The sequence below is a fragment of the Ovis canadensis genome, chromosome 3 (genome assembly GCF_042477335.2).
Source record: "Ovis canadensis isolate MfBH-ARS-UI-01 breed Bighorn chromosome 3, ARS-UI_OviCan_v2, whole genome shotgun sequence".
Classification (NCBI taxonomy): domain Eukaryota; kingdom Metazoa; phylum Chordata; class Mammalia; order Artiodactyla; family Bovidae; genus Ovis; species Ovis canadensis.
This window is the reverse complement of record NC_091247.1, coordinates 147,431,416-147,446,769: the sequence shown is the minus strand read 5'-3', so window position 1 is coordinate 147,446,769 and position 15,354 is coordinate 147,431,416. Positions and strand designations below refer to the sequence as shown.

Here is a 15,354-nt window from a genome sequence, read left to right as displayed (position 1 = left end):
GACACAAATGAACCCATCTATGAAACAGACTCAAAGGCGTAAAGAACAGACTCAAAGGGTGCCAGGGCAGGGGGGAGGAAGGAGGAGTGGACTGGGATTCTGGGGTCAGCAGACACAAGCCATCATATATAGAATGGATAAACAACAAGGTCCTACTGTATAGCACAGGGAACTATATCCCATACCTTGTGATAAACCATAGTGGCAAGAATATTAAAAGAATGTACATATGCTTAACTGAACCACTTAGATGTATAGCAGAATTAACACAGCACTGTAAATCAACTATATTTCAATTTTTAAAAAGAAGGAATATTTATAAAAGAGATACACAATGCAGAACACAGTAGTCAATGACAAGATATCTCTCAGTAGCAAACTTCAGAGTATTAGAACAATCCAAGATGCTTTTTACAAGGGAACTGTTTTGAAGAGAGAGCCCCAGATTGTCAGAGAGATGAAAAAGAAGATGTCCTGGATACCCGTGATTACAATAAAAAGAAAAGTTAATTAAAAGAGAAAAGACAATAATTCACATTCATTTGGAACTAAAGTAACATTAGAAATCATTTAGCCTAATCCCCACCCCTCCTCCATTGAAATATTTTCCTTGATACAGATCATTTAATCTCTATTTGAGTATTATTAGAAGCATGTTTATTGGATGAATGAATGGATGATCAATGGACAAATATTGCTTAAAATAAGTCTCTTAATTTTTGAATTTATATGTTGAAAATGCTTTCCTTATGTCAACTCAAAATTTGTCTCTTCCTAACTTTCTTTGCAGACCCTAGTTGTGTCCTCTATAACAGTTCTCCCCAGTATAAGAAGTATAAGAGCCACAAATGTGAGTCACATAAATAAATTTAAGTTTTTATAGCTGCACTAAAAATGTAAAAGAAACACATCATTTTAATTTTAATAACATATCTATTTAATCAAAATATTATTTCAACATATAATCAATATTAAAATATTGCAATTTTATAGATTGCCTTCAGAACTCCAAGTATATTTTGATACTTCCACTGCATCTCAGTCTGTATCAGGCACATTTCAAGTACTTATGAGCCACAAGTGGCCAGTGTCTGCTCGACTAGACAGCTTAGACAATGGTTCACAAATTTGGCTCAACATTAGAATCACAGGAAGCTTTTTGAAAATGTAGATTCCTAGGATTCAACCCCAGAGATACAAACTTGGTTTAGGAAGGTCTGAGAATATTTCTAACAAGGTAATTAATTAACCATTGATCATCAGACTAATACATAGGAATCACTGTTCTGGAACAGTACAAAATAAATCTCAGATCTCCCATATATGACTAGTCTTCAAATATCTAAAACATAGGTCATATGTACACTGTCTTTTATTCTCCAGGCTAAAATTTTGCTCCAGAACAGCACAAAATAAATCTAAGTCCTCCCTTATATGACGACCCTTCAAATATCTAAAATACAGGGTCACATCTACAGCCTTTATTCTCCAGGCTAAAATTCCCAGGTTCTTTCATCTGTTCCTCATCTGCCATGGTTTCCAAACCTCTCAACTCTCTGGTTGCTGTCCTCTGGGCAGGACTCCAGTTTGGTTCATTTACAGTAGTGGAGAAGCACCACAGCACAGATAGCCCAAATCAATCCTATCTTGGAAATCTTTCTTAGTGCGTTCCTATGAATATGAGTGTCTCTGCTAAATGGTGAATTCACAACATATTAAACCAAAATTGTAAATTCTCATCGTCAAGAAGTATTCATGACGTTCAGGTTCCTCACCATGCTGCTGTTTTCCCTGTGGCACACTTCATCTTGGGGTGGAGAAGAGCCATCTCAGAATAATTCAGAGACTAAGTTAAGGAGAACTCGCTTTTTCAATTCATCTCAAACCTCTTGCCTTTTCTTATGACTGGAGAATAGAAGTGTTTTGATTGAGTAGAAGAGCTCTTCAGCCTTCTTTAAAGTTACATAAATATGAAACAGAAAACATCACACAAAAACAACCAGATCTGTCATGACCAAATGGACTCAATTCAACACTACAAATATTCACTTACTGATGGTTTACTGAGCACATTGTATTTGCCACCACAATAGGCCATGAGGCCACAAGAAGGAATGAGGTAGAGTTCCAAGCCTCAGGAGACTGCAGACTAGTCAGCAAGACAAGGAGATTCATGTGACAATTATTTATGGAGTTCCTACTATATGGTAGACACTTGACTGATCTACTAGTGAATAAAACATTCCCAAAGCCCAGCTCTTAGGAAGCTTACTCTTTAGAGGGAAGAGGGAGAATAAACAACTAATATGATAATTGAATTACTCATGATTCTAGATGATAAATGTTATAAAAACTAACAGATCAGACTAAAGTATATCAAGAATACTTGTGAAAAGTTGAAATTTTACTCAGCATTCAGAGTAGGCCTTATTAACAAATTGATAGTTGATAAAATATTCAAAACAAGGGGGAAAACATTGAGATATCTGGGAGAGTAGGATTCTAGGCAGAATAAACAGCCAGTGCAAAGGCCCTGAGTCACGAGAGTGCCGGGCCTGTTTAAGGAACAGCAAGGAGGCCAGTAGAGTTAAGGCCAAGAGCAAGGGGGAGAACAGCAGGCCAGAGAGTAACAGGGCAGGGCAGGAGTGTTCATATAGGTCTTTGCAGGGCATAATAAGAACTTTACCTTTGACTGAAGTGGAGAACTATTAAATGTTTGGAGCAAAGCAGTGACGTGATGTGAACTATGTTCTGAAAGGATCATTCTAGCAACTATGCTGAAAACAGACTGAAAGGAAGCAAGAGTGTAAACAGGAAGACCACTTAGGAGGCTACTACAATCGTCCAGGTGAGAGAAGGCAATGGTGTGGACCAGGGAAGTAGCAGCAAGGAAAATAGAAGTGGTCCAAGTTTTTATATTAAGAAAAATACCTAGCTATAATACAGTGAGGTGGTTGTTTTCGTAGAGAAAGCTAAGACGGCACAGAAGAAACAACAGTTTCACCAAAGGAAAGGTTAGTAGCTTAGCCGAGTCCTGAAAAATATATAAAAGTTCACCAGGAAAAAAGAAAGAGAAAGAACCATCCAGAGAAGGGAAATGGCAGAGTTGTTAGTGACCAGGAAAAATATAGGGCATGATCCTTTTCCTGGGGAACTTATTGTCTCAGTAGGGAAACAAGACAGTAAATAACTTAAGATCAGAGTCCCAGTGACACTGGAATGAAAATTAGCAGAGAGGCTATGGGGAGAAACAATCATTCCAGCAAGATATGTTCAAGAGAAGTCAAAGATGTAGCAGGAAATGTAGGAAAAGTGACTCTAATCCATAAAGGACCCACAGGGCCACCCAAGGGTCCTGCCCACATTGCACTGGCCCTGCAACCACCATTCAAGGTTCCACAGACTCTTACCCTCTATCACCAGCTCCCACCAACAGACCAAAGCTGTACTTTGCCAAGGAAGGGCAAGGTTACCCAGACAGAGACAGGTAAAAAAAAACTGGGTTGTGACTCAAAATCTATATACGACTCAGTTCAGTTCAGGTCAGTCGCTCAGTTGCGTCCAACTATTTGCAACTCTATGGACTGCAGCATGCCAGGCTTCCCTGTCCATCAGCAACTCCCGAGCCTACTCAAACTCATGTCCATCGCGTCGATGATGCCATCCAACCATCTCATCCTCTGTATATATGAGACTCAAAATCTAAGCTAGACTTTTAACACACTTAAAAAGCAATGTGTGTTGCGGTGACTATAGAGGAACTATATTCTGAATCTTTTGTTGATTTACTCTATGCCCCACCCCCACTTCTGAAAAGTGTACAACAGGGCAGATTATACTCCTTCCTCTACAAACGGACCCATTGTTTCCATCTCTCTCTACCCAAATCAGCATGTCCTCTTCACCCCAATAAAGCCCAAACAGAAAAAATAGAACAGGAGCTGCCACAGGGCCAAGTTTCTCCCCCACTCCAGTTTACCTTCACCTTCATCCCCACATCACACGGCAAGTCACCTTACCTTAGTTCCTCCACAAAACCCAGCTTTCCTACCAGGGAGCCCCTAAAACAATCCAAGGGAGACTGACCTGCTGCTAAGCTGATTCCAAAATAAAAACAATAAATGAGTATTGAATGTTTGGTAAATGCCATGCATTACCAAATAAATTACGTATATTTATTGATGTAATTTACACATCAACTCTAAGAAATAGTACCGTCATTATCTCAATGGAAGTAGAGATAAGCAGCAAGTTAAAGTGCACACTAGCAACAAAGGAACCAAGATTTGACCTTGAGATATCTAGCTCTGGAGTCTATGTTCCTGACTACTAAAAACTACTACAGTATATCAATACGAACTTGGAATTGCCTCCATAATTTCTTCCCTTTGCTAGACAAGCAGAGTGTGACCTTCTGAGCACTGACTTGTTGTCTTCCTTCCACATCTTCCCTTTGAAGGGAGAGACACGTGGTTGTCTGGGCTCCCTATCCCTTCCCAGAATGAAGACTGTCAGGAGGGTTCCCGTCAGGAACATCTCAGCAAATACTTGTCCAAGTGCTCATGTCCAGCTCCTGGCAGCAGCCTTAATGAGAAAGGGAAGAGTAGTGCTTTTCTTCCCATCAGCTCTCTCGCTAATTCTTTTTCATTACGGTAGTCCACAAATGAGTTTCAATAAATGTGATGCAAAAGTTACCATAACAAAAATATCCCCCAATAAACTATTTGCTTATAAAATGTTTCCACATACGATTGGCATCTCTCTCTTCAATGTCAATTCTAAACTGAAGCCTAGCAAAAGATGAAAAGTTTCATAAAGTCAGTAAAAACAACGTAAGAGAAATGCTTACATGACTCAAAGGCATTAGCTTTTGATGATCTGACACAGACAGATAAATTTTTAACATGAAAAATAAAAATTTGACCAAAATAAAAAATACCTCAAACTGAAAGATTTCTCATTAGAAGGTTAAGAGACAGTCCTTAGGTATTTTTGCAAAAATAAGCAAACAAACAAAACACACAAAACCCCAATACTTGGCTTTATTCTATTTGTTCTTATAATTGGCTCATAGTTAAACGATTATCTACATTTCATCAACTATAGACTAGGACAAATAATTTTCAGAGTTCTACCCTCTTTACGCTACAGTTCCAGATTTTCTTTTTCACTATTTACAATTAAGTTTTTTACAATTTAGTTCCTACTTTACCTCCTGCACTAATTCATGTAGACATCTTTCTTCCTCTAATACACTTTATGGCTTCTTTATACATATAGCAGTGAAATAAATATTTGTTAAGTTGAATTAATGAATCAATTAAGTTGAAAATCAATAGGAGACATATCACACCTTAATAAGGCCTTAATATCTATTACCTAAGTTATCAGTTACCATGTTGACAGATAATTATTTGAATTACAGACAGAAAATAACCCCCCAAAAATAAACATCTGCAAGAATGGGGTCTGGAACCAGCATGAGGTAAAGGAGCCAGTGGGAGATGGAATAAAGCCAAAGAAATGCCCTTCACTTCAGCTATTTTTGAAGATTCACGCCACAACCCTGGTGGTCCAATGGTTAGGACTCCATGCTTCCACTGCAGGGGCATAGGATCAATCCCTGGTCAGGGAACTAGGATCCCATAAGCCGTGTGTGTGCTTAGTTGCTTAGTCGTGTCCAACTCTTTGCGACCCCATGGACTATAGCCCACCAGGCTCCTCTGCCATGGGGATTCTGGCTCAGCTAAAAAAAAAGAAAAGATCATTCACCTGTCAAAGTCTGTCAAGATTGCTCCAGCTCCTCCCAAGTTAGCATCCTACAGAGATCCCTGGCACTTTCAATAGGAAAACTCTAGTTATTTTTGTAGTCCATAGTTCTGAGGACCACACTCACAGGGTGCCGAACACCATGCTAAGTGCTATCCATTCTACTTCCAAAATATGCATGCTTTCTATTTTCCCTCTCAACCTCTGGATTAACCTGTTGTGGGGAGGAAGGATATATTTTTGAAAAAGAAATACAGAAAAAAAAATCACTTGATTTTACTGTTTGTTGAGAATGAACTCATAATTAAGTGATGGAGAGAATCCCTTAAAGACTAATAATTTAGTATAAAGACTCTGACTTTATACTTAAACTTTTAAGTTCCAAACGACTAAGTTAACTTTAGCTGGCTACTTCAAATTTCCAGTCATTGCACAAATATATTCTCATGCATAGTTCAAGACAGGCTCAAAAGAAAGTTTAATTCAGTTACAAAATAAATGTTTAACATATACATCACTTTCCTATTGCTCCTGTAACAAATCCCCACAAATCTCATGGCTAAATCAATGAAAATTTATTACCTCACAGTTTTAGAGGTTCAGAAGTCCAAAATGAATCTCACTAGGCTAAAACCGAGGTGCCTGTGAGGCTATGTTTCTCCTGGAGGTTCTAGGGGATAATCCATTTCCTTGCTTTTTGTAGCTTCTAGAAACTGCCCACGTTCCTCGGCTTAGGACCACATTCCAACTTCAGAGTCAGCAATGGTCAATCGAGTCTCCCATTGCATCACACCGACTCTTCTACATCCCTCCTCATGGCCATGGCCCAGCGTACTGTACTGAGGGGAACCCCCTCCAGGACCCAGTGGGCAACCGCCTGAGTGATTACATGAGGCTCACCCAGATAACCCAGGAAAATGCCCATATCTTAAAGCCCACTGATTATGAACCTTAATTCCTTTGCCAACCTGAATCCCTCCATGTTACATAACATATTCACATGTTCTAAGGATCTAGTACATAGACAGTTAGAGGATCATTATCCAGCCTACCACAAGCTGTCCTTTAGATGGACAACCTGTCCATCCCTAATGAAACTGCATTTACTTATCCCCAAACCCCCAAAAGACTCAGTCAAGCCTTTAGAATATCAACTCAATGTTTAAAATCTGGTCTAAATCTTACCAATTCGAAAGCTCCAAATCTCACCATCTAAATCCAGTAAAAATGAGGCTTTGGATATTATCCATCCTGAGACACAATTCCTATCATCTGTGAAACTGTGAAACTAAAGAAACAAGTTATCTCCTCCCAAAATTCAATGGTGAGATAGACAGGGGATAACGGTTATTGACACTCCCATTCAAAAAGGGAGAAAATGCAAGTTAAAAAATTTAGACATGAGACCCATGCAATTTTGAAATCCAGCCAAGTAAACTGCATCTGGTTTCAAGGTCTGAGAATAATCCTCTGGGCAGTAAGTTTTGTCTTTGGGGTCTCAGTTCTGCCCACGAAAGGTAGCACACATTTACAGCTGAGCAGTTTAATCAGCCTGTATCTTAGTTGTAGAATTTAGGGGGCCCAACAACCTTCTTTCATTAAATCCTCTCACTTCCCCATTCAGGCCAGAAGTGTTATTGCTGGTATGATCTTCTTAAGAACCTTGTGCATTTCCCATATATGTCATTGAGATTTATTCCAACAGAAAGAGGTTCCTGCACAAACACCTCTTGGATAGATTTATCTCTATTATGGGCTTCCACTGAGATGTATGAGGGAATTCATGTCACATGTTCAATTTCTTTAAAGAGCCCTCTTTGGAACTGAATACTTTGGCTTTACTTCTGAGGCACTACCAAGATGTTTTTAGGTCACACTATCAGCTTTCTTTCCAAAAGAGGCTTTCCTGACAGCAAATCTCCTAATTTCAGCATATATTGCAATCTGGATAGGCTAGAAATTTCTCAAATGTAAAGTTCTGGTTCCTTTTTGCTTAACAATGCTTCCCTCAATCTATCTTTCTCCTTTCACATTTTACTATAAGCAGTAAGAAAAAGCCAGGCTGCACCTCTGCATATATATTATCTCAGCTAAATATCTAAATTCATGTTTACAAGTTTGACTTTCCACATAACAGTAGAGCAGAATTCAGCTCAGTTTTCTGCCACTATCTAACAAGGATATCCTTTCCTCTAGTTTCCAGTAACATGTTCCTGATTTCTGAGCCCTCACTAGCGCTGCCTTTATTGCCCATATCTCTACAAATAGTCTGTTCATGACAGTTCAGGTATCCTCTGAGATGATGTGGGTTTTCTCTACCATGTTCTTCCATCTTTTTCTGAGTCCTCACTAGTAGAACCACCAACATCCCTATTTCTACTAACAATCTATTAAAAGGAATCTAGCCTTTTTTTCTGTCATGCTTCTCAAAATTCTTCCAGCGTGTGCCTACTGCACAATTTCAAAGCCACTTCTACGGTTTTACTTCTTATAGCATCTCCCACTTCCATTTATCAAAACCTGTGTTAGTTTCCTATTGCTGCTGTAGAAATCACCACAAACTTAGTGGCTTAAATCAATACCAATTCATTATCTCACATTTCTGGAGGTCAGAAGTATAAATGGAATCTTACTGGGCTAACATCAAGGCGTCAGCTGTGCTGTATTCCTTCTGGACACACTGAATGAAAATCTGTTTTCTTACATTTTCCAAATTCTGGAGACTGCCCACATTCCTTTGCTCGTGGCCCATTTTTATCTTCGAACCCAGCAATGCCCAGGTCTAGTCATTCTTTGCCTCACTCTGACACTGGCTATTCTAGCTTCTGCTTTCACATTTAAAGGACCTTTGCGATTGCACAAGGCCTACGTAGATCATCCAAGAAAATTTCCTTATCTTAAGGGCAGCTGACTTGCAACCTTAATTCCCTTTGACAAATAACACAACATACAATCAGGTTCCTAGGATATGAACATCTCTGAGGGACTATTATTAACCCTGCCACAATATATATTGCATAATGATAAACTTTCAATTCTTTTACATGAATATGATGTACCGTGTAACCTGATCCATGCTGTCTTCATTAGCTTCATTTCATATCACAATGCTTAGGGTTCCACCACTCCAGGTTTCTTCTATTTTCTCAAATACACTATGCTCATTCGAGGAAAAGATTTTTGCTCATGCTATCTCCTTTGCCCATGTTAGTCTTTCTTTCTGAATCCCCACAGCTCCTCTTCCCCAGACTACTCTTAGGTATCCTTTGGCTATCAGCTTAAGTAATTCTTCTTCAAAGAGCTTCCCTGATCCTGAAACTCCCTAAACAAGATGTAGATTCTCTTACATCCTTAGTTTTTCTTCATATCATTTATCTTAATAGTGATTAAATTATTATCTGTGTAATTGTTTGTTTAATGACGACTTTGAAGGCATTATGAAAGTTCTAACTTCATTTATTATATGCCTAATACCTAGCAGAACAGTAACTGCACACAAAATTCTTCATAACAACATTAATTTTATAATTGAGGGTACTGAAGCTCATAGAAATTAACTTTATGACAGAAACACAAATAATGGAATTCCACTTGTTCTATCTGGTTTTTAAGCCTAGTCACTTAGCCCTTAGTCACATGTGACTGGTCTGTCAGTCACTGCGCTCTTCTGTTCTAATGGAGCACCAATGATCACTGTCTCTGAGTCCGCAGATACTCTCTGACCTTCGCTGAAGGTCAGATATTCACTGAAGACAAATATTCACTGCCACTCACTTTCCTTATGCAGTTGCTACCACCTCATCAAGCCAATGACCCACCACCAAATGTCCAATTTCATTCTTATTTTCAAATACTGTCATCAGGATAGACTTGGGGATACTTTTTTCCTTCAAAATATTAAAGTTCTTTAAAAATAATTACTAAAAAAATTATTTTCAAATTACCAAAGCAGGGGGGAAATATGCTTTTATCTTATCTACTTATTTTGTGGAGATTAACGGTATTATAAAAATCTGTGGACACCCCAGAAGAAATTTTATTAAACCAAAGAGGAAATGATCTAGTTTGGGAACACAGCCAGGGCAAATGTTAAAACCAAAGATCCAAAATCATATTCCCTCAACTTTAAACAAGGTTGGTAGAATTTTATTTATAATTGTACTAGTCCTCAACATTTCAGAATTCTTCAGCATCCAGTCCTCCATTTGTTAAAAACATAAGTATATTTTTGTGGCTTAGTCAGATTACAGCTAGAAATACAAGGAAGATCTTGATACAAATTCCAAATTGTTGCCTGTTCACCTGTTTCTTTTGAAAATTATTATCACTGGCATAGATCAAAAGCCTCATGTATCAATGGATGACATAATTTAGTATCTTATTACTTCAATTTCCAAAACAATTATAGACCAAATTTCAACAACAAAACAACTTTTGTATAAAGATCAGATATAACTTTAAAACACATTTCTCTTTGTTTTGTTATATATACAATAAGTTGCATGATAATTTACCAAAAAGTATTTAGATTTGAAAAGTACCAAATTACAAGCATCTTAAAAACCAATAAAGAGAAGAATGAAGTAACCAAAATATTAAATAAGCAAAAGTCATTGGGAAATTATATGCTGAGATTTCTTTCTAAGAGACAAAAGACAATATGACTGCAGAAGAAAACTGATGGTTCAAAAATCTCTCCCATCTATTTAAAACATATCTGACAGCACAAACTAACTTAACTGCTAGGTTTATGTGAAATCTGAGAGCATCTCACAGGTTTTGTAATGTGTTACTATTCCTGCTATGACATTTTACAAACTATACAAAAATATCTGCAGCACCCTCAATTCACTATAAAACAAATCCATAAAGTCTTTAGAGGCTGAAAGCTTTTGTCTTTCTAAACCTCATGAAATCCCACTGAAGCAACAGGAGTCAGAACTGACTTCTTAACAACAGTTTCCACATTCTAACTGCAGAGAACAGAACTTTCCAAGGCAATACAGAACTATCAAGCAGGCTCAAACACCTGCCTGCTGTCAATTTTAAATTCTTAATCTGAGAATAAGAGAAATCATTAGAGCATAATAAACATATTAGTAACATAAGCCTACTGAGAACACAGGCATGTGTGCAACCTCACTCACTCAGTTCTGTCAGACTCTTTGCAACCTCATGGCCTGTAGCCTGCCAGACTCCTCTGACTGTGGAACTGTCTGGGCAAATATACTGGAGTGGGTTGCCATTTCCCATTCCAGGAGATCTTCCCGGCCCAGGGATCAAACCCGTAGCAGGAGAATCTTTACCACTGTGCCACCTGGGAAGTCCCCACCCAATAGTAACAACTTGCTGATTGATTGGCTATATGAAATAAGGTTGATAATTAGACAAGAAATAAAACTTTGCATCTCCAAATCTCTTAAAACCTTGCTTCTTGGGCATTTAATCTTTCTAAATATTGGTCTTGGTACCAACACAGAAACAAAAGCAGCTCATCAGTGTGCACTGATACATAGTAACTATGGACAACTTATTTGCAATACAATGCGTATCTTGAACAACTGACAATTTAAATAAAAATGAATACTAAACATTTCCTTTTTATTTTTTTAACATTTCTTTTTTATTTTTTATTTTTATTAAATTTTTATTTTTACTTTATTTTACTTTACAATACTGTATTGGTTTTGCCATATAACATTTCTTTTTTAAATTAACCAGAAAAAGATATTGGTGCCTTCTTACTATTTCTGAGAAATTGTCTAGCATTAGAACATAAAATGCACAGTCCTGAAGGTTTCTATTTGTGACAGCTCAGGCACTCTTCAGAGAAAGCCAAGAAGAACACCAATATAATTCAAAGGACCTTTGGAAATTTTAAGGACACTTCAATGCCATTTATTTATCAGACGCTTTAGCTTCCATAAAGCTTTCCAGTTACTCAATTTGGCAGTCCTGAAATAATTTTGTTTCCAGTTCACAGGGATTGAAAAATCAGAGATTGGGAAAAAAAGGTGGGGGGAGAAAAAAGAGAAAAAACAGAGTTTAACCCTAATAACACCTTTATTCCACTCTGTGAATTTTGCTGACAGTCTAATCTTATTTCCTTTATTAGATCTGGTCATTGTTTGTAAAGGGTTCATATCAAAGTCACACACACACTCCCCACCAAAGGAAAAAAAAAAAAAGACTTTTAAGTAAATAAAATATTACCACAAATATCTGTCATAATAAAAACATTTAGTGGGTGCACCATAATTAAAAGAGAAAATTACATTTAACATATTGTAAGAGTAAACTTGTTTTAAATAAATGCAACATGGGTCAGTTTTCTCCCTTCCCAACTGTAAGCTCTGGTGTTACTGTCCATGGTGACACATACTGGCTATACTGAGCAACAACACCTCTACAGCAACACTCAAGTTTTATTTTATGCCTATTTCTTGGTGGTAATTTGCTGAAGAAGTTTTATTTTGCATATCCAACTCTTTATTAATTATGAGTTGCCATGTTTTTGAAGGCACAGCACCAAAATCACAAAAGAAAAATCTGGGGGCGGGGGGCGGGGAGAAGATGCTTTAGTCAGTCCATCAAATATGTTAAACCAAATTCCATTTATCTTTTGCCTTCATCTGTACTTCACCATATGGGAAACTACTCTTTCTGTATGTGTTTATCTTTTAGAATACTCATGTTACAGCATCTCCCCACAAACCAAGAAACCTTCAAAAGTGTTGGTGAATCAACGCTTGAAGGCTTAATTCATTGGAGTTTGCTTCTGACTACCTAACACGGGTAAATTTAAATGCAGACACGTGCATAGCCAGTCCATTGACTTCAATAAAAACGTTTTAAAATCCTAAGTATACAATTAACGGTGAGACAAAGAATAAGAGAATATTATTTCTTTTCTCTTGTTATCGATGGAAAAGAATCATTATCTTTCGATGAGGAATCGTAAATATATTGTTTGTGACATACAGTGCTTAAAACTGTTGAAAGATTTAATTTTCCCACAAAGCTACCCACATAAAGAAATTCGTCCACAACTGAGCACCATTGTACCTGAAACTTTCAGAGAGCAATGTCTTAACTAAGATTAAGCTACCCTATTTCCTACCTAAATCAATTTCACCCAGATGAGGTGTTTGCTATAATTCATTGTTCCCCAGACTCCAGAATCAACCATCTGCCATTGGAGTTTCTGCACAGTAATTAAAGGAACTATCTATTAGACTGGCAAGAGTACAAAGTAAGAAAAAGGAGGGGGCGGGAGAAGAGAGAAACATTCCACTTAAAAAGAGGTGGAAGATATGTGTATTTCACACTGACCCCTCCTCGTCTCCGCTCAGATACTGTCATCCATGAGGCAGAACAGAAGTTAGGAGGAGCGGCCAAGCCAGCTCCTCCCGCGGTTATCCGAACTGAAACCGCGCTGGGGATTGAGCACGCTCCTCATACCTTGAAAGAGAAAGGCTTTCGTCCCATTGTGCAGCCCGGGGACCTGGCGCACTCCGGTCGTGGACTCCCCAAGTTCTAACTCCGTTAAGACGTCAATCTGCAGGGAGGGGTCTACACCAAGACCCCAAACTGGTGGGAGTGGGGAAGGGAGGAGAAAAGAAAGAAAAAGCTCCATCAGAATACAAGCCTCTTCTTTTAGGGCAGCAAAGAACCGCGTCTTGGAGACAACATTGGAAACTGACGAAGAGAGGCGACTCCCTCCGACAACGCGGAGAGCCTTACCTGAGATCAGCAGTCCAGCTTTAAACAGCGGAGCACCCAGTCCCATTTCCGTGACCTACTTTAAACCCTGCTCGGTGCAAAGTTCCCCTCGGCCCTCAGACCCTAGACTTGGGGTGTGACCCGCCCTGCGGTCTCCAAGACAAGCACAGGGATTTAAAAAAAAAAAAATCCAAATCCAAACCCACCCCCGACTCCAAGCTTCCCACTCCAGACCTACTTCAGGTGGAGGGAAAGCGAGGCTTCCCCGGGCAGCTGGGGCTGCCCCGAGGTGGGAGCCATCCCTTCTCCCACCCCAGCTCTGCGGCCACTCACCTGCTCCGAGACCGAAGAGCAAACAGAAGGTTCTCAGTAAGACCCGAGACTCCATGGTGCCGATCTGCTCAGTCCATCGTCTCCCTCTTTAAAAATAAAAACCGAAGAGATTCTTGGAATCAAGCGGGGGGAAAAAAAATCGCTTGTCTTTCCTGCCACTGGCTCGGATTTACTGATTAGTAAGATTAGTACGATTTGGTTGCTAAGAAAAAAAAGGGAGGACCCCCCAGGCACGTGAAGAACTTAGACCCTCCAATGCGCACATCATTCCCACACGCAGAGCCCAGGAGGCAGGGGCGAGTTGGGACGGGGCCCGAAGGGAGGGGTCGGCCTCGCCGGGGGCTGCTCCGCGGGGAAATTAGCTCTTGAGCCGAATCAAAGCGGCCGAAGGAGCACACTCCCGGAGGAAAGGAGGCCGCCCCAAGAAAGCCCGGACTGGGGCGGCCCCGCACCCGCCCGTCTTCCCCGCCGCCCGAACCTGTTGTAAAGGCAGAGACAATGGAGAGAGCGCCGGGAGACGCGCGGAGGAGAGACTGCTCCTCGGCGAGGGAGGGGCGGGGCGGGGAGGCGGGGAGAGGAGGAGAAGGGAGGGAGTCCGAGGGCGAGGCCCAGCGCCCCGCGTCCCTCTGCCACGCGGGCTTCTCGGTCCCCAAGCCCCGTCCAGCGGACCCCGGAGTCGAGACAGCCTCCGCCGCGTCCTCCCTCTCTCGCCGATTCCGGCTACGCTAAGCTCCTTCGGGATCGAGAGATCTTATTTCAAGGTGCTAAGTTGATGGGTGGTCATTGCTCTCACCCCTCAGTTTTGGGCGCGTGTCTAGAAAGACGGAGAAAGAGAAAGGACTACCCAACTGCAGAAGGCGAGGCTAGATGGAGACGCGCTCGCCCGCCCTTAAGGCAAAGGAGGGAAGCGCAGCCCCGCGGACCAGAGAGGGGAATCCCTCTCGGAGGTTTGCGGAGGAAGACTACTAAGGCAGCTAGACTCCCGCGGTGGGGCTGGAAGTAGGGAGAAACGGGCGGAGACTGGTGGCGAGCCTGGGAAGCCGTGGGAGCTCCGGAGGAGAGGTTCCCTGCCCGGGGCGGGGCGCTGGAGAGCTTCCCCTGCGCGGAGAGAGCGGGGGAGAACTTAGCCGGGAACTGCTGGACAGCTCCGGGACCTCGCGCGCCCCCTGCCAAACACAAGGCCAGGTCCGGGCTCCGGTTCTCCAGGTCAAGCACACAGCATGAGGCAAGGGCAGCAGAGTCAGGGTGCCTGCCTATGCCAAAAAGAAGAGAAAAATGATAGATCGATAGATAGAGGTTCCTTTAAATTTGAGGTAAATTTTGAATAATGACATTGAAGTCCCATACTGAGGAAGTTTCAAAAGCGATTAAAATGTTAATCTATACGAAAGTCAACTGAGTTTCTTAATTTTCCATCCAAACAAGTAGATTCTGAATTCTCGAAAGGAACCTACAAAGTTACCAAAATACCTACTGGGTAGAGTTTGAGGTTCCAGCAGGGCGAAATATACTCAATTATACTATAATAGG

General features: G+C 40.5%; 1 protein-coding gene across 4 annotated transcripts in view; it reads right to left on the bottom strand.

The window, feature by feature from the left end:
- NELL2 (neural EGFL like 2) overlaps positions 1-14,877 on the bottom strand; it is a 403,600-nt gene extending 388,723 nt beyond the window's left edge. Inside the window, exons 1-3 of one of the 4 annotated variants that reach the window (XM_069584515.1) lie at positions 14,674-14,877; positions 13,825-13,910; positions 13,231-13,359 (exon numbers count right to left, since the gene is read on the bottom strand). In XM_069584515.1, the coding sequence (XP_069440616.1) occupies positions 13,231-13,359; positions 13,825-13,879 (184 nt within the window). In that variant the 5' untranslated portion in view covers positions 13,880-13,910; positions 14,674-14,877. The other 3 variants (XM_069584513.1, XM_069584512.1, XM_069584514.1) reach the window with 3 other exon arrangements.
- Between the last annotated feature and the right edge of the window lie 477 nt (positions 14,878-15,354).